The sequence below is a fragment of the Grammomys surdaster genome, unplaced genomic scaffold (assembly GCF_004785775.1).
Source record: "Grammomys surdaster isolate TR1022 unplaced genomic scaffold, NIH_TR_1.0 172, whole genome shotgun sequence".
NCBI lineage: Eukaryota > Metazoa > Chordata > Mammalia > Rodentia > Muridae > Grammomys > Grammomys surdaster.
Genome location: NW_021604620.1, coordinates 7088566 through 7112271, shown reverse-complemented (window position 1 = coordinate 7112271; position 23706 = coordinate 7088566). Strand labels below are relative to the sequence as shown.

The window sequence follows — 23706 nt, the reverse complement described above, 5'->3', positions numbered from 1 at the left end:
TGTGTCATGTGACTAAACTGGCAGGTGTCTGTCCCCTGGAAATGACCTTTCAAGAGGGTCCGGTGGTGCATGGCAGTCATCTCAGCACAGGGGGACTGAGGCAACGAGACGGTATGGATCTGAAGCCAACCAGGGCTATACATAGATAAACTGTTTAGATAAACAGTCTGCACTACAGAGTGAGACCACATCTCAAAAACAATTCAGTCAGTCAATCAAGTAATCTCCCAGGTTAGGAGTGGGGAGAGGATTTGAAGCATACACACGTCTACAGTTGTTAATTAATTAATTGCAAACCATGGTACACTTGTGGTGTCAGAGGACACCTTTTGGGAATTGTTCTTTCTTTCCTTCTACCACATGGGTCCTGGGATTTGAACTCAAGAGCCCAGGGCTGGCAGCTGGTGCCTCCATTTGCTGAGCCGTCTCCAATCCCTGTGCACACATTTCAAACTGATTTCTTCAACCCCCGAAAATGCCACCCTTGCCCAATATATTTGTCCACAGCAGAAAACAATACATGCTTGATACTTGGTCTTACCATGGATTCTGTTGATTCTTCTTCTTCTTCAAGTCTTTCCCCTCATTTTGAACATCCTAGTCCTGACCTTTCCTCTCTCCTCTCCTCCAAGGTATGCCCAGGTGGCTTACACTTGGCTGTTCGTGTACCTGTCACTTACCCAGTATACCTTATATCTGTTCTGGACACTAAAGCAGAAGGCCTGGCTGCTACTTCCATGGCTATTCAGAGAACTCTATTTGCTGTTCTCTGAGTCCCTATGGGAATCTGGGAACATGAACACAGAAGAGATTTTCTAACTGGTCTTCGGTTCTAAATTTCCTTCAAGTTTTGACAGATGTTCATCTTGACCCTGAATGAGAGGGCAGACCCCTGAGTCAAAATCTGGACTCTGAGAAACAAGGCCAGAGGTCAGACTCCTGAAGGAGAAGGTTAGCCGACAGGAAGTCCTGTACTAGACTACAGGTGGTGGGCACTGATGGGACTCTCATACTCTGTACCCTAACATCATCCTGGGGATGAAGGAGAGTGGATGGCTGGCAGAATGAGGGTGGCCTGGACCCCTTGGTACCTCCCCACAGCTTATCGTTCAATCTACCTCAGTAAAGGAATCCCATCTGAACTCATATTGACTCTGCCTATCTACTTATCTTTCATATTGCTGCTTAAGATAATTTAGAAAGTGCACATGTTTAAACCCATGAAATTACTGAATGAAGGTTTCTAGAAAAAAAAAAATCAAATCTCTTCTCACCGCTGTGCTCCTAGGTCCTTCCACAAAGTTGGCTTCGGTGAGATTAAAAGTGATTTCACTCATTACCTCACGGCCTCTAAGTGAGCACTTCTCGGTCTACTTTTTTTTTTATAAAAGAGCAGGTGAGTCGCTCTCAGTTCAACAGGGAGAGGTTTCAGCAGAAAGTGGCAGAAATGAATTACAGGAGAAATGAATCCTGTTTGGGCAGGTCTAGCCGTACTGCATTGCTATTAAAGTCACCTAAGGGGGTGGTAAAATGGCTCAGTGGATAAAGGCATCCTCTGTCAGACCTGAAGACTATCCCTGAGAGCACTGTGGTGGATGGAGAGGACCAACTCTTCCAACCTGTCCTCTGACATCACAACAACCCATGGCACATGTGTGCTGCCCTAACAAATAATGTCATAAAAAAATTAAAGTCACTTAGACCCATTTCTGGTTCCTTCCTTATCCTATAGCAAGTCTGAAACAAGCGCTTTCAGAAACTGGTCCCCCCATCCTGCCCAGAGCAAGTGCCTAGGGACTACCCTGCCCACTGCCCACTGAGAACTTGACAAATGTCTCCCTCCCTGCCGACCTCTCCACCACAGGCCCCCTAAAAAGGCCTGGTTCCTTTAGGGATCTGCTGGATGGAGACACTTGGCAATTTCTAAACAAGCTATGGAAAAACTATTTTTTAAAAAAGAAATCTCCCCGACTGTCCTGATTTCCCTCCAGTGTGCAAACACTTGTATTCTGGCTTTGGGGAAGGCGGGGTTGTGGTGGTGCCAGAGGTGGAGAGAGAACAGGAAGGTCTCATTCCTTTAACCACAGGCACTGGAGGCGATGGGGTTGGAATTGTGCCAGAACAATGTTAACTCGGGGTTCCTCTGTGGGATCCAGGGTGCTCGGACTAAAGCAGACATCTCCACACAGCCAAGCCATCCTGAGAGCTCATGGACAGAATGCCCCCGCGCTCCCCACATTGTTCAAAACACACCTCCTCTAAGGCGCTCCCCACATTGTTCAAAACACACCTCCTCTAATGAGACCCTGTTTTACACAAAACTCTCTCCTCCTTCCCTGGCCCCTACAGCCCAGGCTGAGGACCAGCTGCTGCTCTTCCTTGCTTTCAGGAAGTCCAGCAGCCTCTATGAAGGGAAACAGCCTGCCCTTCTCTGCATCACCACAGATCCGACCCCCCAGACAGCTCTGGTATTGCTTTGACCATCGGCATCTGGGCCACAGCTGTTGTGGCTGTAGTTGGACAGTGTCTCCCCCCTTCCCCCACAAGGCAGTGCTGCTCTGATTTTATATTTACTTTCCAAATGGTACTGCCTTGGAGTCCGTTCAACACAAATGGTTTCCATCCTGGTCTTCCCGAAGTTTCTCCTAACCTCCATCCCTTTTTCTTTCTGCGTGGCCCATTGTTTCTTTGGGACTTCTTCAAGGAGAAGGAGCTGTCTGTGTCAAACCCTGGCTCACTGGCCACCACCTTGTACCAGCTTCTAGGTGGCTAGGGATTGGGGTCTGTTCACATATGGGCCAGTTCTGGTTGGGGATGAATACATGTTGTGTCTGCTGTGTTCCCCAAAGGGGGTTTTGGACACCTCCCTCATCCGCTTCCCACACACCACAGTGCAACCACTTGTCCAGACCCCAGGCCAACTGCCTGGCCTGGGACAGAGGCTCTTTGTAAAAGAGAGCCAATCTCATGTCTGCCCTTGCGCAGCTCAAGTCTCCTGCCTTCTCTCCATCAGAAAACAGTGGAACAACAACCACACTTTCATCTTCTCCTTTTCAAACAACTTGTTTGCCTCGTTTTTCTTATGTATTCTTTGCGATGATCCAGGTGTCTGAGGTACCCACTGCAATGGCATGACCTGTCCCCTAAATCTGATACATTTTTCTGAAATGATTGTATCCACCTGTCCCTTGCTGGACGTCAGGTCTGCTGCTGACATGTCCTAGCTCCCCTCCTTCCTGGACCTGGTCCCTTGGGGAGAGGGAGCTTCTGGGCCTGCTGCTCTTGTCAGGTGTAGTGCTACTTTCTCAATAGTCCTGGACCTGGGAGGCTGAGCCCAGGAAATCATGACTGCTGCTGCGAGCTTGCTAGTGAGACCTTGCCTCAAATCTAAAAGTGAACTGTTCCTCAGAGAGGGAAATAGTGCATGTGCGCAAGAACCATTCCTTAGCTATCATCTCAGAGGGTGAATGAATGAATGAATGGATGGATGAATGAATGAATGAATGAAGACTATATCCTCAGAGAACTAAGAATAAAGAAGTTAGATTTTAAAGCATCCAATGCACAGAAATTAAGAGCCTTGGTGTCTCTTAACAGGGATCTTGGGGCTGGGAAGATGACTGTCAGTAGAATGCTTGCCTAACAAACATAGGGACCTGAGTTTAATCAAAGGAAACCAAATTTTTTTCTAAAAACAAAAACAAAAACAAAAACAAAAAAACTAGGTTTTTAAATGTCAGCACATGCCTGTCATCCCAGAAGGGATGGAGGAGGCATATCTGGGTCTTGCTAACCAGCAAATTTGGTCTAGCTAGCCAGTCCTAGGGAGCTGAGAAACCCTGCCTCGAAAAACAAGGTAGATATTTCCTGAGAACAGTACCAGAGGATGACCTCTGGCCTGCACACCCACATGTGCACATATAAGTACACACACACACACACACACACACACACCACACTCAGAGATTCACCAAGGCAAACAGGAAAATTCACAGATGCAGACTTTCAGAAGTGAGGCCCCTAAGGAGTACTGCCTCATCCAGTACTTCTCAAGAGTTGTGTATGCCTCCAGTGCAGTATGCACAGAGGAGCTCTGACCCCCACATCATCTTCCCATTTCTCCACCAGTCAGGCTGACTCTGTCCTAGGAAGGGGCAGGCCAGTGGCTACAGGGCTCCTGGCTCCTCCGTTGTCCCACCCTTGAGGAAGACCACAGCATGCTCTAAATACCATTCTGGTGGATTCAGAGCATGGATGGATGAAGCAATTGCTTTGGCGGTATTGTCTGGGATTCCTTAACCTGGACCAAACCTTCTTCCTCTCTAGACTACTCTCTGCTTACCATGGCACTCTGTGGCACTTTGGGGTGAAATTTCATGCTAAAGGAAGTTTAGATCTGGCTTCCGAAGGAACTATTTATCATCTGTTTACACTGTCTTCTTGGTAATGCCCAGGGTAACATCCCCCGAACTGTGCTGTGTGCATTGCAAAGGACACCAGAGCCACAGCTACTGTCCTCCCTTGGCATCTAGGCTGGCCTGGACATCTAGCTCTACGTCTTCTTCTGATGTCCCCTTTTGCAATTGCTCTGAAGAATCTCTGAGTGCAAGAAAGCTCACGGCAGAGTGTTAGTCCAGGAAACTGCTTCAAACAGAGTCCAGAGACAGGACCTGAAAGGAGTTTATAGAGAGATCCCGAGAGTGGTATCCATGGGGGTGGAGACAGCCTCAGTTTCTACAGCCAAAGTGGAGACTGATTCAAGAATAGGAAGTTCCAGTCAGACAAAGGAAAGCCAGGATGGGTTCCATCCAGTTCCTGCCTGTTTTTACCACTAAGGATGTAAAGGGTTTTTCTGAGATGGGCTGAACAAACCAGATCCTGGTTTCTTCCACCAGGAAACTTGTTTATTCCGTGGCTTTTTTTAGAACCCATAAAAGTTAGTGAGCTTGGCTCTACCTCACGTGCCCTAATTCTTCCTCACTCAGCAACTGTCAACAGGAAAGGGGATCTTGTCTGTGACTACAATGAAAGTGGAATGTACCAGAGCCTTAGGCTGACTGTAGATAGGACTGGAGAGCACACAACCTGAGGGGGAGGGGGAGATGCCACTGGCTACAGAAGCTGGGCTCTCAAAACACCAGAGAAGATACTGCCAGCCAGATAAACCAGTGTTGTCAGGAACAGCATGGATGGTCTTGGACATGACTCCTATCAGCCTACAGATTCATTTTGGAGCTGTTGCAGCATCCAAGAACATGTACACATACACACACACACCCACATGAGGAGGGGGGAGACTTTAGAAGTACAGAGGAAGACCTCTCAGGCAGGAAACTGGGAGAGAATTGTACCAGGCATATAGGAATCCCCATCTCCACAGAGGCTAGAGAAATAGATGACAGTGGCTCAAGAAGGGATGAGGAAGAGGAGACTGAGTTTCTCCTCAGAGTTTGGGTAGCCAACCATATTCTGCAAGAGATAAGGACTCAGAGTCAGCAGTGGCTCCAGTTGGAATGGCCCTGGACAATACATTGGGACATTTGGGCTAGTAGCCAAAGAGGTCGTTATTTAAGCAACAAAATAAGTAACGACGTTATTGGACATCCATAACATGAAAGAACTACCCATTGACTCCAGTTGACATCGATGCACAAACAATGGGTAAATAACAAGGAGTAGTGACAGGAAGGATACAGATTCCTTCAGAATGAAAGCCTGCTAATTACCAAGGAGTGGGAAAAACAGACACATTTGCAGGTGGCAAACATCACAGTCATAATGGTTTGGAGTGAGAATTCTTGCAGCCGATCCTCAAATTAACAGGTGAGATTACGAACAAGTCAGAGTAGCTTCCTCTGTATTTACTCCATACAAACTGAAAAATCGTGTCTCTACAGAGGGGAACCTGGCAGTTAGACTTCCTAGTGACATCAGCAACCCTGCCCTTGGTTCCATGTGCTCAGAAGTTACCACAATGTCTGTGGTGGTGTTATTCCAGATATGTCACCTCGATCTAATGATGAGAAAACATCAGCAAACCCTAAAGTGGGATACATGCTCTGGGGTGCCTGCTCCAGCTTCACCAGGATTAAAGTCAGGAAGACTAGTGTGGCTGACCCAAGTCCTCTTCCAGAAACACACAGTATTGATGACTCTGCAGTGTTACAGTGTTTCTTCTCTTTTGGATGTAGGCTAAATTTTAAACTGGATTAAGGATAGAATGGTTGGCTTGAGTCTGTGCATTTTTGTTGTTTATGGGTTTGTATGTTTAGTACAGGATCTTCCTCTATAGCCCGGGCTGGCCCGTTACACATTGCCCAGACTGACCTGGAACTTGTGACAATCCTTTTTGTTTAGCACCCTGAGTGTTGGAATTATACACAGCACGCTCTATATTAATCTTTTTTTAAATTTAATTTTCTGTGTATGTATGTGTGTGTGCAAGTTTATGAGAGGGTGTATGTGCATGTGCGTGTGCGTGTGTGTGTGTGTCTGGCACCGGGTCAATATTCTTCTGATGTTCTCCACTTTATGTACTGTGACAGGGTCTCTCACTTAACCTGGAGCAAACTACACTAGGATTATGTGTCCCTCTACAAACCCCAACTGTCACATGGGTGCTGAGGAGCACAACTCATGTCCTCATGCTTGTGTGGTAAGACTTTACTGATTAAGCTATCTCCTTAGCTCCCTAGGATCTTCTTCTTACTACTTTATAAGTCTAATAGTATAGAAGTCAGAAAGAATGAAGCCAAGTGTTTCTTCACCTAGATCAGACTTGGGTATACTCTCTGTCCAGGTGAGACCCCGAGGGAAGCCCCAGAGTGGAGAATGGGTAGTGGAAACAATGTAGCAGCAGCGAGCTAGCTAGCTAGGAACAATACTCCCAAGGCAAAGGGAGGAGAGCATCCGAGGGATGATCGCTTGTCTGTATTCTCAAGCTCAAGGCAACAGCAGCCTAGGTGCTGGCTAAAAAGTTTTATGTCAACTTGACACAATAAGCTGGAGTCATTTTGGAAAAAGGAACCTCAATTGAGAAAATTCCCCTAGCTCCACTGACTGGTGGAGCATCTTTTCCATTGATACTTGATGCAGGAGGGCCCAGTTCACTTGGGGCAGTGCTGTCCCTGAGCAGCTGGTCCTGGGAGTTCTGAGAAATCAGAGTAAGCAAGCAATGAAGAGCAGGCCGGTAAACAGTGTTTGTCCACCCTCTTCTCATCAGCTCCCTCCTCAGGGCCCTTCCTCCTTGCTTAAGTGTCTGCTCTGGCTTTCCTCACCTGGAAGTGGAAGACGAAATAAACTTTTTCTCCTCAAGTTGTTTTTTGGCCAGTATCTCAGCACAGTGATGAGAACCCTAAGGCAGTCTCAAACAGAGGAGAGGACCTGATGTACAGAATGCAGAGGAGAGAGCAAGGGGACCTGGGAGAGCCGTGGCATTCTGCTTGCGGAGAATGATCAAAGAAAGAGAAAGAGAGGAGAGGCCAAAGGACCAGCAAGCTGGATACCTCCTCCCCGGGGTTCACAGGGAAAAAGGAAGAAGAGAAATCTTAGAGGCTGGCTATCCTCTTCATTAAGCTCCCCAGAATTTTAAATCCTAAACAGACATATCAACCCATCCTGTTTAGTTTTGTGAAAAAGAATTCATCTCTACGAACATAAATATTTAGGCTTTTTTTTCAGTTCTTTAAATCCAAATGAGAAGAAACAAAACACAGATGCCCATCTGACTATTACCCTTTAGGGAAATAGAAATAATTCTCATCCCTGCTTCTACTGAGAACCTCTCAAAAGATGCTGAAGTATCTGTGGAGAAAAGAGTAATTCTCTATAGCTTCGTGAAAGATGTATGGCTTTTCACTTGGGAACTGTGGCTGTTCAGAAAAATCTCTAATAATCCTAGAAGAGCTATGTGCTACACTATCTCAACTGTCTCCCCACAGTGGAGTGCAGTGGTCTGTGCTGAGCCCTGGAACCGTGCCTGAGACAGATAGCGTAACATCATCCGGAAGTGGGCGGGGACAGCAGAATCACATCATCCCACTACTGACTGCCATGATCAAGTACGCACCTCCCACGGCATTGCAGCGGGACGTCATTTCCCAGAGTACCAGAGCCATGGAGTAGACATCCGTCTGCTTGAACGATTCCACGTTTTCCAAATTCATCCTGGATTCCAGAACTTCCGGGGCCATGTATCTCGCCGTTCCCACCTAGGACCAAAAGAAACACAGAAGGAAGTCCATTGTTTGATTCTGAAGGGCCCAAAGCCTGGGCTTCACATGCCAATGACTGTCTGTTGCTAGAGTCTCTTTACTCGGTTCTTAGATAACTTCCTGCATGTATGTGATGTGTTTTGATCATATTCACCCTCACTATCCTCTCTTCTTTCTCACTCGCTTCTTCTGAACCCCGTTTTTGATAACAAGTTCTCTATCTACTTCCATACATTTTAAAATGATCCGCTGCTTTTGATTAGGGTTGCTGGTATAAGTATCAGTGGGGGCTTTACTGGATCATAGGTGACTATCAATGGGTATACCACTGAAGTAACATAACTCTTCTTCCTTCTTCACTGGCAGTCATTTATTGGCAACAGTGCCCCAGCTAGAGGTGTGATGGTGTGATATTTTCTTTCTTCCTTCCTTTCTCCGTTTCTTTTTTTTTTGGGGGGGGGGAATTGATGGGGGACAATGTTTCATGTAGCCCAAGCTGGATTCATACTCTGTAGCTGATTATCTAGAACCACTGATCTTCCTTCATTCATTTCCTGCCTTCATTTCCAGAGTGCTGAGACTATAGGCATATGCTACCACGCCCAGTTTTTATGGATACTAGGAATCAAATTGAGGGCTTCATGCTCACGAGACAACCACTCTGCTGACTTAGCTACATCTCCAGGCCTGTGCAGATGTGCTTAGAAACAACAAACAACACAGTGCTATTTAAATGATGAGAATTACATGGGTAGACACGACACATACTATTATTTTCTCTCCCTGAAAACTCTTCAAAGACTAAACTAAGCATGCTCAAACTAGTACCCCACCCAGAGCCACTAATCTGCCTATATATTATTATATGCATCCTATCATTCAATATTGTTATAGACAACCTGAAGGGCCACATCTGTGATACTTTAGATGCTTTTTTTAAAAAAAAAAAGATTTACTTAGTTTTATTTATGTGGTGGGTATTGTGCCTGGTGCCTGTAGAGGCCAGAAGAGAGCATCAGATCCGCTGGAGCTGGAGTTACAGCGTTTTGAGCTGCCATGTGGGTGCTGGGAACTGAGCCCAGGTCCTCTGGAGAGACTAAGAATCAGACAGATTCCCTAAAAGGCAGAGAGAGGTAGTGGGTATGTATTTAAGGTGGCGAACTTCCAAGATGGCTGACTTCTTTTGCACCCTCTTGGCCTGATACAAAGCCTGTCATCTTAAGACAAAGACCTTTAGACGTTTTCTCCTGCCAGTAGGCCTCCAGATGGAGTGGCTCACCAAGTTCAAGGCTAGGTCAGGACACGTTACATAACAGTTGTACCACTGAGCCATCTGATCCTTCTTTAATTTCCTTCCCTAAATTAGGGGAAGAAAGTCCTTCAGAGCAAAGAAAGTCTCCAGCCCTCAGGAAGAGACTGGATTGTTGCTCTTGGAGTCCTTCTGAGCTCAGTAGAGGGTCTTCTTGTCTGCATGTCTGTTGCATCGTGTGTCTCCTCACCAGAAATCAACGTGTTATTTCAGTGGCCGATTCTACCTGTTCCTGTTTGCTGTACTCGAGGTTTCTCTACCACACCTTTCACCTTCAAGATTTTTTCCTCCCTTTTAATTCTTTAACCGGCAGAGAAAAGGAACCTGATCAAGACCCTTAAATTTGACATCTCTGCAAGAGCAGCAAGTGCTCGAAGCCACTAAGCCATCTCGATACACTCCTACGTATTTATTTTTGCTTTTGCAAATAAGATATTTTTTCCATTCGTGAAACTCTAAGACTCATGATGAAAATAATTGCCACCCAGTTGGGTCACTTAAGGACTATTTAATTTTAATTTACCTCATGGCCCATAATGACATAATTTCATAAATCTCTGCTAAATTAAAGTCATATGAAAAGACCAAGTCATACAATAATTTCCATGAATGTGATGTGTAGTTCTATCCTGGTTATTTGGGCCTGTGATCTATTTTATGATTGACATTAAACAAACAGGGGCCTGCAGGGAAAAGGGAAAACTATCTCCAAGGGAAGTTTTCAAATGAAAATGTCTGATACTGCAGCATATGCAAGTTCATCCAGTGTCAATCACTGTCCTGTCATGCAGAGGTGAAGTCATTGGATGTCACTGTTCCAAAGAATGGTCCTTACTGGCATGTCTTTGAAGACATTTCTCTTTTTAACAGAGCGCTCTGTGAGTCACTGCCCTGACATATTAATTTGTTTGTGTCTCCGCGAGATGACCTCCGCGCTGCATTTGCTGTTGTGGACAGACAAGCGCTGACAAGGCAGAAACCTCGCAAGTTCGGTTCAGTTCAAGGAGGGCTTTAGAGCGTGCCCCATTAGCCAGCTAGAGAAAACAGCTGTGCTTCTGGACCTTCACTGGCAACTTACAACAAAGACCTGTGGGCTTTTTCTTCTACCAGTAGGTGACTGGATGAAGTGCCTCACCAAGTTCAAGGCCAGGTCAGGACACGTTACATAACAGTTATCCCAATCTCACAATGGACCCACTGTGAGGGGGCATCAGCTGTCACCTGGGATGGAAATCTTCCTTCTTTCTCGTCATCCTCTAAACACGCCTTTGTCAAAGGATTCCCATTTGGATCTGGGACATTTCAAAAATAGAACCATTGGGCTGGGACAGTGTCTCCTTCAGCAAAGAGCTTTCCATGTGAGCACGGGAAGAGCACTGGAGTCCCCAGAACCTACATTTAAGGTGGTTGTGGTGCCACACCCTTGAAATCCCACTACTGTGTGGAAGGGGCAGAGACAGGAGGATTCCTGGGGCTAGCTGTCCATCCAGCCTAGCCAAATTGGTGAGCTCCAGTTTCAGTTTTAGACAAGTGGCCTTGTCTCACTAAAGAAGGTAAGCAGCCCACTAAGGGCTATATCTCTGGCCTTCACACAAATATACGTGTATGTACACACAAACACACACACACACACACACGGAGGGGGGCATGAACTGTTCTCTCCTTCAACCAATACTCATTGGCAACTTCCACTGTGCTGAGACATTATGCTGGGCGTCTTGAGTGTGGATGTGAACTTTAAGGTCTCCTTCTAGAATCTAGAAACCAATATAACCACTAAGAGTAGGCAGCAGAACGTCTCTAGTACATCTAGTACAGCTATATGAGGGGAAAAAGTAGAGCTAAGATGTTGATAGTTCCTGACTGAAAGAAAATCATTTGCAAATGGAAGGAAAGTGAGAACCAGCAGCTGACTCAAGCTGGAAGGGATTTGAAGAAGCAAAATGTCATCTATTAACAAAGGTATCTAGTCAAGAGAGTGTGGGATATGTCTGGGACTGACATCTTAATGTGCTAAATTCCTTAGATAAATCTCGTAGCCTAGAGCTCCATGAGACAAGAGGCCTGGGGTGTGGGTCAAGAGGGGAGGTGAAAATAGCCAAGTTATATTGTAGGCCTGGGTCTCCCCAAAAGTTGGCTAGAAAAAGAAAGTGTGGCTTATGTCTACAGTAGAATTTTGTTCACCTGTAAAGAAGAATGGGAAGATGGCATCTACAGGAAAAAGTGAATGAACCTGAATTATCCTGTTAAGTGAAACAAGCCAGGCTCAGAAAGTATATTGTTTTCTATTCCATGTGGAATCTAAAGGAAGGAAAGGAAATGAAAGTAAAGGAGTGGGGAGGGGCTTATTAGGGATGTGGCAGGGGAAGGGGGCAGGGCAAGGAAGGGATAATAGGAAGATATTTATGCAAGGCATTGTTTGAAGTTCCTTACATGCACAGATGGAAATGTCATTATGAAACCCATTGCTTTGTGTGATTTATATATAGTATACCAGTGAGTATGTTACACGAGGAGCAGGGGCATGGCTTGCTGTAGAAGCATGAGGACCTGAATTCAGAGCTCCCAAAGCCATGTAAAAGCCAGATGCACTGGCATGCCTCTGTACTCCCAGTGCTTCTGGGTTGCAGCGGGGTTGGAGGACCACGACTGTAGAGTTCACTGGCTCTCCAATCTAGCAAATCAGAGAGTTCTGGATTCAGTAAAAGACCCTGACTCGAAAAATAAGGGAAAAAACAATGAAGAAAAATGGAGCTGATATCAGCCTCTAGGCTCTCCACATGTCCACATGTGCATGCTTGGGTAAGTGCACCCACACACACCTGTAACACACACAACACACACACACACACACACACCCCTACCTCTCCAAATAAAGAACTGTAGAAAGAAAATAAAAGAAAGGGGCAGAAATGAGGCCAGGCATGAGGTCTGGAGACAGAGCACCCGCTTCCACTCACCTGCCCACTGTTGGCCAGATCGTCCACAGACAGAGTGGGGTCCAGGCGCAAGGACAGCCCGAAGTCACAGAGGCAACAGGTCAAATCGTTCTTCACTAGGATGTTAGAGCTCTTGAGGTCCCTGTGAACGATGGGCATCTTGGGTCTCCCACAAGGAGTGTGGTCACTGTGGAGATGAGCGATGCCCCGAGCCAGGGAGCTGCCCAGCTTCCTCAGGTCCTCCCAGCTGATGACATGCCTCGTGAGGTACTCCTGCAGGTTGCCCTTAGCATGGAACGCTGTGATCAGCCAGTACTGCTTGCCCAGCTCAGTCTTCCGCTCCTCAGCAGTCAGGAACTGCAGGATGTTCTCATGCTTCAGGTTGATATCGGAGAAGATGTCCTTCTCCGTTTTCCACGAGGAATACTCCTCATAGGGGAAGATCTTGACAGCCACGGTCTCAAACTGCTCTGAAGTGTTCTGCTTCAGCTTGGCCTTGTAGACTTCGGCAAAGCGGCCCTTCCCCACCAGTGTGTCCAGCTCGATGGGCAGCAGCTCTGTGTTGTGGTTGATGTTGTTGGCGCATGTAGAGCTGATGTCGGAACGGTCGTCCTCCAGGATGATGGCACAGTTGTCGCTGAAATCCATGAGCTTCCGGGGCTTGCTGCTCTCCCAGGACGGGCTCAACTTCTGCTGCCGGTGGACACGGTAGCAGTAGAAGATGATGATGACAGCTATGGCAATCCCCAGAGGAGGCAGGAGGCTGACACCCGTCACTTGGATAATGACCAACAACAGGTCAGGACTGGTGGCCGTATATTCTGATGTGGAGATAAGGCAAAGGAGAGAAGGCATTAGGCTCTGGAGGTGTGTACCGCTAGGAAGCAAGTCCATAATCATGTCTTTATGCACAGTAGAATCTGAACTGGGTCCGTGGATACTAGCTGGGGATCCTTACCTAGTATTCTTCTACATACTAGCACACCATCCATGTCCTTTCCAGTAGGAAACTGAATCAGAGATGATCATGGATACAATACAAACCAAAGTCTGATGCATAAGGCATTGTTATACTAGTTCAAGTTTCTTCCTCATGAGTAATCCATACAAGAAGGACAGAAATGGGGAGAGGGCTGAGCTGGCAAAGCACCTGATGAGGACCCGTGCTAAACCTCCAAATGTAAATTTGCTCACACTAGGGATCCCAGCTTTGGGGAAATGGCGGTGGGTCTCTAAGGCTCACTTGTCAGTCAGTCTAGCCAAATCAGTGAGTCTCAGGTTAAGTGAGAGACCCTGTTCTAGAAAGGGTACATACCATTCCTAAGAAATCCACTAGAGTCTACATGCACACACTTGCACACTTGTGTACCTGCAGACATAAACACATATATGTCTATGTGTACATCGCATGCGTGCGCGTGCATGCACGCGTGCACGTGCACACACACTCTCTCTCTCTCTCTCTCTCTCTCTCTCTCTCTCACACACACACACACACACACACACACACATACACACACACTCACACAGTTGACATTAGGTAACAAGGCTTTCCTTCTATGCCTCTCCTTGCCACCCAGGCTCAGAGCTGATAGTTCAGGGCAGCCCAGATGTGGAGCAGGAGCAGGTGCGTATATGGGAGAGGGCTAAGACAATCCCTGTCTGAAATCATCCACTCAGCTATCCCCCACTCTTTAAACAGCTTAAATGCCACTCTCTACGAAAAGCTGGGAAAACTCAGTACAATGTCTTCCGTGGCTTCTAGACCTTTCTGTGTTTCTGGGTCAGTACAATCAGGGCTGAACAACTATAACGTACTAGACAATAACTAAGGCTGAGGCATTGGGGATAGAGGTAGAAAGACATGCATAACATTTGCTTGCACACAGTTGCTTCTATAGAGACATGGCTAATTGCTCCCTGCTTCCCTCCCCCTCCACACCTCCTCCTCCATCCTTGCCTTTATAGGTTCACGTGTTTGAAACTTCGATTCCCAGCTGCTGGTGGTCATGTTTTGGAAGGTTATAACTTTCACCAAGTGGAGCCTCACCTAGTACCACTGGGCTAGACTGGCAACTGGCATAGGCTGGACCACTTCCATGATTTCCCATGTTTGTGCTGTCAGATGAGTAGTCTTATGTTCTAAAGCAGGCTGATGTAGCCAGTTTTGTATGGTCATGATAACCCCTCCCACCCCCCCCCAAGTGCCATAACTTTCAACAGTTGTTGAACAGAGGGGGAGGGAGAGAGAAGCCCTCTGTGGATTCTCTTAATAGGGACCTTCCTGCCATAAAGATCAGTTCTGCTCCATAAACCCAAAAGTATTTACTATCTGGTACTATTTTATAGAAAAAAATCAGCAGCCCCCTGTCCTATAAATGTATTTTTAACACCCTGTTATACACTAGAAGAATTTGGAGAGACTTCGCTTTAGTCCAATGTGAATATTTCTTTCCACATATAAGAAAATACGATTCGGGTTTTTAAAACTGTTACTTATATAACTTCTTAGCTGTGACTCTAATTCATCAAATCATTTGCATGAAGCCTTCATTTGTTGCTGAGAAGTTTATAGCTCCTAGCTCCTCACTTCTTGCTCCTTCTTGCTCAGATCTCTCACTTTCTTCTAATCCGAGGCAAGCACCTAAATTGAAATTAACATGTGGTGTTGACTGCAGAAGGTTCTAGAAGTCCCCTAGTTTAAGGTTAGAAACCAAAGCTTCACTTTTCCCTCCAGTTTCATGTAGCTTAAAAAAAAAAAAAACCTCCCCCCCTCGTGTGTGTGTGTGTGCATGTGTGTTGACTGAATAACATTTGTCAATCTAGAAACTTCAAAGAGGAGATGAAGGGAGTCACAATAACAACTCAGGCCGGAAGGAAGGAAGTTTTGGGATGTGGCTGGATCTAAATAAGAGCCTCCCAGGCAGGCCACCAGGTTGACCTCTGGACTTCCACTAAACAAAGAGAACTGTAGATCTGGACACGCACTGGGGTCTGCTTGGCTCAGAAACTCACATTAAGTGTTTCTTCCTGCTTATTCCCAAATAAGAGAGACTCCTGTGCTGGCTGAGTTCTCGGGACTTACACAATTCTTATATTTAATTGCCGGGGAAAGTCTACAGGGTAGAAACTGCTATTATTATTAAGACGCACGTCCCAGAGAGGAGAATTAACATTCATGCTGTTTAATTTCCCAAGATTGACTCAGGCAATAAGCAAGCCAATATTTGCAAGAAGCTCTATTTGAACAGGGTTCTTAGCCTTATGCCATGGTGTCTCTAAACATCACCCGGGTGACACATTGGTGAGACTCAGTGAAGAATGGCTTTAAGTAACCTCTCAATTTGTACCGTCCTTGTCTTCACTGGAGGTGAGATCAAGCATCTTGGTGGCCATCTCCTCAGTAATAACTACCAATCTTTTTTTTTTCTTATGTATATGAGCATTGGTTCACATGGATACATATGCAGCACATGCATGCCTGGTAGCCATGGAAACAAGAAGAGAGTGTTGGATCCCCTAGAACTGGAGTTACAGAGAGTTGTGAACCCTCATGTGGGTGCTGATCACCCACCTGGTCCTCTGCAAGAGCAGCCAGTGCTGTCAACAACTGAGTCATACTGTCAGTTCTTGGGTGGGACATCTAGAAGCCCACATCAGATATACAGAGACTATTTCTCATTCTCAGTTATGAACCACTGTGGGACACTGCCTCTAAGTAGACATATTTTTCTGCTAGGAGAAGAGGACCTCCCATGAGAAAGCAATCCTGAGACTGCTCCAGGGCCTCACACATATGGGGACTCAAAGGGTATACATCTGAAATTATTAGAATCTTCCATGAAAGGTTTCTTTTTACATTAACATAAAATTAGAGATAGCTCTGGGTAGAATTTCCTAAAGGTTCTTTCTTTCTTTTTTTTAAGGCTCTAATTACAATAGCAAATATTCTTAGCCCTGACTTCATGATTGGAATTCAGTGGTTCTGTGAACTTCATGAGCAAAAGGCCTCAGTTTCTCTGACCTTTAACTGAAATGTATCATTTATCCGCTATTTTATGTGTATATGTGTGCACCCGCATGAATATGTGTGCGCCGTGTGTGTGCACAGTGCCGTTAGGGGCGAGAAGAAAGCATTGGGTGCCTTGGAATTAGAGTTACAGACAGTGGTGAGCTGCTTTGTGAGTGTTGGGAAACAAACCGAGATCCTCTAACCCTGAGTAGGAAGTGCTCTTAACTACTTAGCCATCACTCCAGCACTGAAGTATTCTGAATCATTTCTTAGTATTTCTATGATTATGTCACCAGTTGAGATCGTAGATACGTTCATAGCAAATAACATTTGAGAAAGATACCTTGATAAACGCGTGATTTACTCCTCACTTTCCCATCTGTCCTTTCTTTTCAGATCTGCTGCTAGATCCTGCCCAAGCATTGTTACAGAAATACATATTCATCTATAAAAACATGAGATCATTGCATTTGAGCGCTGTAATATTTCAGACACATTTACAAGTCCCTTTGAGAAGTTCTACAGGCTTCATCTGACTTCAATTAGTCCACAGTGCACATGCACAAGAAACAAAATGCCTTGGAAGAAGAGAAGGTATCCCAGGGCTGGCCTCTCTGACAGTTTCCTACAGCAGAGTTAATAGTGACCTGTCTCCCTGGGATGCAGGGAGAAGATGCCACAGGTAGGTTTGCCTGGATTGGTGTATGGCTTTCCACCAAAGCAACTGGGGCTTTTGCTGATAGCTTCGCTTAGCCTGTGAAGGAGAGTGGGAAGCCCTCTGTGATTCGCTTCTTAGGAAAGTAGCGCTCAGTGAGTTCTGTTAGGCAGGGAGCTAAGCGATGCCTAACGCACACGCGTTATATTACTTTACTTCCAACAGTCCTGAGTCAGGTTCTGTTTTACTTACAGTATGGAGGCAGATATTGTGTTTAGACTGCTCATGCCATGCTTCCTTGCTAAAGATCCCTACATCACTAAAGTCGTAATTGAGGTAGGGGCTCGGGTCAGGATGTTCTTCCTTCCCTCGGTGTACCTCAGTCTAGCTGCGCTTCCTGCCCGGACAATTGCATACTTATCCTGTGGCTCCAGATGACCACGGTGACATGTGAACACACTTCAAGGGTCAGTGAGGTCTCTCCAAGGAGCTCTCTCGATGCCCTGTTGTGTTCATTACTATATACACTGGATCAGCAAGGCAGAGAACCACCATCCAGGTCCCCTTCGAGTGTACAGTTACATTAATGAATTTTCCCTCCAAATGCCTTCATTGGAATGAATGGCTCAAAGGCTTTAAATATTAACACAGGAGTTCATGTCTCAAATTCATCTATGTTCATCAGGTTTATATCAAGTCATAAATAATAATCAATTTAGAATTTTTGTTTTTGTTTTTATTTTTCGATTTAGTGTTTGAGACCATGTCTTATGGAGCTCAGGTTAGCTTCAAACTCAACATGTAGCCAGGGATGACCTTGACAGCCTCACCTTCAGAGTGTCAGCATTACAGGCAAGCTACCTGTATGTGATGTAAGAGGTTGAACCTGGGGCCCCAAGGAACGATGAACAAGCAGCCTACCAACTGAGTGGCACCCACAGGCCTCTACTTAGAGTGTTTCTGAGGCCACGCTGACCTCATAATTTGTTTTTGCTAAGTCATTTTACTTTAAACCATTAGAGAGTCTCAGTTTTAAGTCTTTTCAGACACTTTTATCAGATGTGGGCATGACAGAGCACATAAGAAGCCTGGGAGTTGCTTGTTTTCATCTCTTCTGTGTGTCTGTGTGTCTGTGTGTGTGTGTGTGTGTGTGTGTGTGTGTGTAAGTAGGTAGGTAGCTAAGTAGGCAGGCAGGTAGGTAGATAGATGATAGATAGGTAGGTAGATAGACAGACAGTCCATGGTGGAGGGGTTGGGGGGGTGGGAAGAGGAGGAGTGAACACTCAGCTATGTTTTTGTACATATATTTAACAGTTCTAAAATTCACACTTCTTGCTGCCATCGCCTGACTCTTTAAGCATCTCGTTGTCATGGTGCAGAATCTCTTGGCACCTTCCCATTCAAAGTGAGGTCCAGACCAGCAGCATGAGCACACATCAGCTACGTGCTCACGGAAAGGAAGAATCCTTGCCTCTGTTCTAAACTATCATTACGTCTGAGCGTGCATTTGAATGTTTCCTAGACATTATAGTTTCAGAAGTACCTTTCCCAAAGCTAGAGTAGTTTTCTTGGTGTTCTGCCAGAGACGATGTATTCCTAAAACCAAGCCTCTCAGTGGCATCATTGGCAGAGTGCTGGCACAATTGGATTCAGACTGCCCAATAAGAAAATAACCCCCAAGAATATTCCAGTCAATTAACCAGCAGAGCAGTGTGGGATGAGATAGGATTCCCCATTCATTCTCGCGAATGAAAAGCAAGCAAACTCAAGCAAACAATTAAACATGATTTTAATTAAGCAACAGGAGAGTAAACTGGCTGGAATCACAGGAGTGACTTTAACGGGCACCGTGGTGACAGTGCTGCTAAGCATTCTGGGTAGATTTTGAGACTATTTCTTTCCCTGTAATGAGGGGAAAGGCCTTCCCTCTGTGCCCTTTAATTCCTACTGCAAATATGTCAAGCTGAAGCTCCCCTCAGCTCCCCTCCCTGACCGAGAGTCTCCTTTGCATGAGTTTCTTCTTGGCTCTCCTTTAAATAAAGTTGAGTCCAGTGCAAAAGCCTCCTCTGGCTTACTCCTGGGAGGTGGGGACAAAACCTCAAGCAGAGAGCTACAATAGAGAGGCACTCCATTTTAGACATTGTTGGCACAAAATCCAAATATTGGGACATTTCAAAGTCATCTTTATGGGGTCTGGGAAGATACCTCAGATGGTAAAGTGCTTGCCTTGTAAGCAGGAATACCTGAGTTCAACCCTCAGAACCCACATTAAAAAGCTGGGAATGGTGGCCTGTGCTTGCAATCCCAGTGGTAGGGAGACAGTAAGAAGTACATCCCTGGGCCTCTGTCCAGTCAACCTAGCCTATCTGGCAAGTACCAGGCCAGTGGGAGACCTCACTTCAAAGAGAAAAGATTGACAGTTTATGAGGAATCTAATGTTGTCCTCTGGTCTCCATATGTACACACGCGCATGCGTGCGCGTGCGCACACACACACACACACACACTTGGTACTGGAGTTAGCAAGAAGTTAGGGAATTGGGAAAGGGGGCTGATTCTCCACAGCACAGCTTAGAACTGAACTCTTAGCCCTTAAGCCAGAGACCCTCAAACAGCCTGCCCCTGGGAGGTTAAAGGCTGAGGAAGACCAGCGAGGTCCAAGCTGAACCAACCAAAGGGCAGCTGATCACTGACCTGCAGCAAAGGTAACCTGACAACAAGCACGGTTAGATATTTCCCACCACCCACAGCACACACGCCCGGGTTAGGAGTCCAAAGAAAAAACTTTAACCACAAAGTTAATGCCAACCGTAACAGAGCACGGTTATTTCTTCACCTGCTAGCTCAGGGCTTATGCCTAGAAACCTGCATCATCCTGACTAACGTAACCCCTTTTTATTGTTGACATTGTCATTTGGCAGGCTCCACAACTGCCTACAGGCTAAGGCTCTGGGCGTGTGTGTGTGTGTGTGTGTGTGCGTGTGTGTGTGTGCGCGTGTGTGTGTGTGTGTAGATTTCCAGACTGGATTAACGAGCTGGAAGAGCCACCCTGCCACCCTGCCACCTTGAATACGGGCAGCATGGTACCATGGGCTGGGGTCCTGAGCACTGGAGAATCTTCTCTTTCTGCTGACTGACCCAGGATATGCTGTGACACAGCTGCCTTGATATGGTCCCTCCATCATTTTCTTGGTTGTCTGTCTCCTGCCTGTGTTTAGGAATTCTAAAGGCAGAAACACACTGAAGTCTGGGGTTTATCCTCTTCTCCAGGGAGCTGGGCCAATATTGGAAAAGACTGTGCACTATAAATATCATTAGTGTTTTCAGCAATACCAGGTAATGCCCGATACTTCACACCCTCACGTGTGACCCTGTTGCCTGGATACCTTCTCCATCCTTGTCATGGCACCCATCATTCACATTCTTAAGGCTTGTTCTAAAGCCATGGATGCCTGTCTTCTGTAGATCCAGGGCCTCACTGAACTAACTTCTAATTAGTTGAAAACATAATCCTCTTCCTATCAAGATTGGCCAGTGTAGATATGAGGCTAGCTTGCTTTCTCCTTAATCGTAAACTGAATTTTGACCCCCTCTGTGTGGATGGCCCCTACCCACTAAGGTCTCTCCATCTGGAATACACAGAGAATACAAACAAAGACACAGACTCTAGCAGAACAACCATTCTTGGGTCCAGTGGTTCCTGGTGTTGGCTACATATTGGGATATCCTGAAGGGATTAGAGAACGACACCAGTTAAGCCAAGTTAAGCCAGAACCTGCACAGCTAATGCAGAATTTACCAAGCACTGAACACTGCAGCCCAGGCAGTTATGTCCGCCTGACTGGGAAAACAGAAGAAATATAACAGCTACGTTTCAGATCCATTGTGTATGAAATGATACTATGTCAGGCTTGTCTGGAGCTGGAGCTATGGGCACGTGTGAGCCACCTGATGTGGGCGGGTGCTAAGAACTGACCCTGGGTCCTCTGCAAGAGCAGCAAGTGCTCATAACCACTAAGCTGTCGTTCCAGGCCCATATATAGCTGTCCTTAAATGAGATGGACAAATGTAAACTGTTTTATTAAAAGTCAACATTTTTATAGTGTGTGTATGTGTGTGGGCAGGACACGCATATTTGTGAGTGAGCTGGTGCATATCCTTGAGACAAGAGTCCACCTAAGGCGCTCATCAAGAGTTACCCACCTTGTTTTTGAATCTGTGTCTCTTGCAGGCCTGGAGCTCAGGAAGGAAATTGAGCTGGGTGAGTGAGCCCAGGGGATTTTCCTGGCCAGCCTCCACCTCCCCAGTGCTACATTTGCATGTAAATGGCTCCACACTTAGGTTTTTAATGTGCATTCTCAGTCCCTACCAACTTTACTGACTTGAGCCATCTTCCCCAGCCCTGTTTTCATTATTTTTAATAGACATAATGAATAACCAAAAAGGGTTTACATAACAGTAGGCCAGAGCTGCTTCCAAAAGACTTTCAAAGCCAGGTGACTAGGCTATAGGTAGAGAAGTTCGGATTGCACAACCTCTGGAGTTCAAAGCCTGGGTAGAAATAGAAACCACTTCAGAGTTTGGCAGCTTCTTGGAGTACATTTTTTTTTTTTTAGTACACACAGTTCCACGGCAGCCATTTTGCCACCATCCACAGGTGTGGAGTTTGTGGGACACACGGATGAGTTGGGTGGAACACAGACTTGCAGCCACTACACTACAGGAGCAAGCACTGGGGTCCAGTTGCTGCAGTGGCCACTCGTATCCAGTGAATGAATCCAGGGCAGGCTGTGCACACAACGGACACCCTGTGCGCCCCGCAATGACTCATGGAGAACGGGGTTCTACAGGTACATGCTCACCACCCCAGTTACCACCAGAGCTAGCCTCAGAGCCCCTGCCTGGGGGAAAAAAAAACAATTTACAAAAAGGAGATGTTCTGCCTCCAGTTACTTTGCGTACATCCTATGCTGGGCCTGACTGAGTTGTGGTGCAGTTTGTATATTTCTTTGTCTGGACTTGGGTTGTGTTGAAGGATTTGGGATACGCTCTCTAGCCAAGGTTTGTACACAGGCAGAGGCTCTCTCAGCTCTGGGTCAGCCTTCAAATGATGGAGTCGTCTTCTGGGAGACAACTGCACTAATTTCAATCTACAGTTTTTTACATATTGTAACAATTTTTCTCAACATTTTCACACTTCTTCTTTCCTTCCTTCCTTCCTTCCTCCCTCCCTCCCTCCCTCCCTCATTCCTTCCCTCCATTCCTTCCTTTTAAATTCTACATTTAGTCCAGAAAGTAAACTTGCCTTGTTTCCCCTCAAAACTAAGATGCACAGCTGGAAAGCAGCTGTTCTGAGGACTGAGTGCCCAATCTGAGGGCAACAGGTAACCAGAGGCCCCGCCCAGGCTTGCCACAGTGCCCCTCGCTTGCTCTTCTCATGCCTTGTGTTCAAGACCGAAAAGGGACTGGAATGTAGTTCCGTTGGTGGAATGCTTGCTAGCCCTCTTGTAGGAAGCCCTCGGTTGATTCTCCAACACCCCAAACACCAGGATTAATGGAACAACCTGTAATCGCAGCACCTAAGAGCCGAGGCAGGAAAGGCAGAAAGGTCAAGGGTGGGATAGTTCAGCTGGGAAAGCAGGAAGGTCAAAGTCAGGACTGGGAATGTAGTTCAGTTGGCAGAGCACTAGCCTAGCATTCATGAGGTCCTGAGCTGGATCCTAAGCGGGTCATAAACTGGGCCTGGTGGTGCAGGACTGTCATCTAGGCACTCAAGAAGAAGAGGCAGGAGGATGAGAAGTCCAAGGTCATCCTCAACTATGTGAAAGACTTAAAACCAGGTTGGGCTGTATGAGAATCTGTCTCAAAACCAAGAACCAAAACCAAACAAAGACAAAAACAACAACAAAAAACCCTCAAGGACAAAACCCTCAATTTTTTCTAAGAAGCTGGTCACCCAGGGCTGGGGCTGGATAGCCTCAATGTGAAGTTAGAGGTGCAGGGACAACTCTTCTAAATGGTTCTCACTCAGAAGGCCCCGAAGTCAGGCAAGCGCGCAAGGCATCTGGTGCACAGGGAATCGGCTTACTGGATGGCGTGAAGCCCCGCCATTAAAGCTGCAACGGGCCCAGAGGGAAGCAGCTGGCCGAGATGGACTGCTAGCAAAGTTAAACATAGACAGGAAACCACATGTCTGATACTGTTCAGAAAAAAAAAAAAGAAAAAGAAAAAAATCATTTGTCTTCCTGCCAGAGCGAGGCTCACAACCCAAAAGGCTGTTTCGGTTTAAAAAGAAATTCTACAATAGTCAGAGAGGGAGCAGTGAGGCACCCGGGTTAGGAGACCTTGCTCTTCTCCCACCTCCGAGCACCTCAGGTGAACCTAAGTGATGGCTCCGTGCTAACCGCTAAAGTGCATGCAGCGGAGGCGGGGTGCAGGCCAGCAAAGCACACAGCCACGTGACACAAAGAGCTGTTTCGCTACAGAATCCTGAAGGTTGTACTTGGAGTCAGAAGTGGTTTGGAAAGTCCTGCTTTCTTTCTTTCTTTCTTTCTTTCTTTCTTTCTTTCTTTCTTTCTT

General features: G+C 46.2%; 1 protein-coding gene across 2 annotated transcripts in view; it reads right to left on the bottom strand.

Annotated features, from left to right (window-relative positions):
* Tgfbr2 (transforming growth factor beta receptor 2) overlaps positions 1 to 23706 on the bottom strand; it is an 84402-nt gene that overhangs the window by 9344 nt on the left and 51352 nt on the right. For both annotated transcript variants that reach the window (XM_028767320.1, XM_028767321.1), the window contains 2 exons: positions 12483 to 13282; positions 8069 to 8210 (listed from right to left, as the gene is read on the bottom strand). In XM_028767320.1, the coding sequence (XP_028623153.1) occupies positions 8069 to 8210; positions 12483 to 13282 (942 nt within the window). The remainder of the gene's footprint in view (positions 1 to 8068; positions 8211 to 12482; positions 13283 to 23706) is intronic.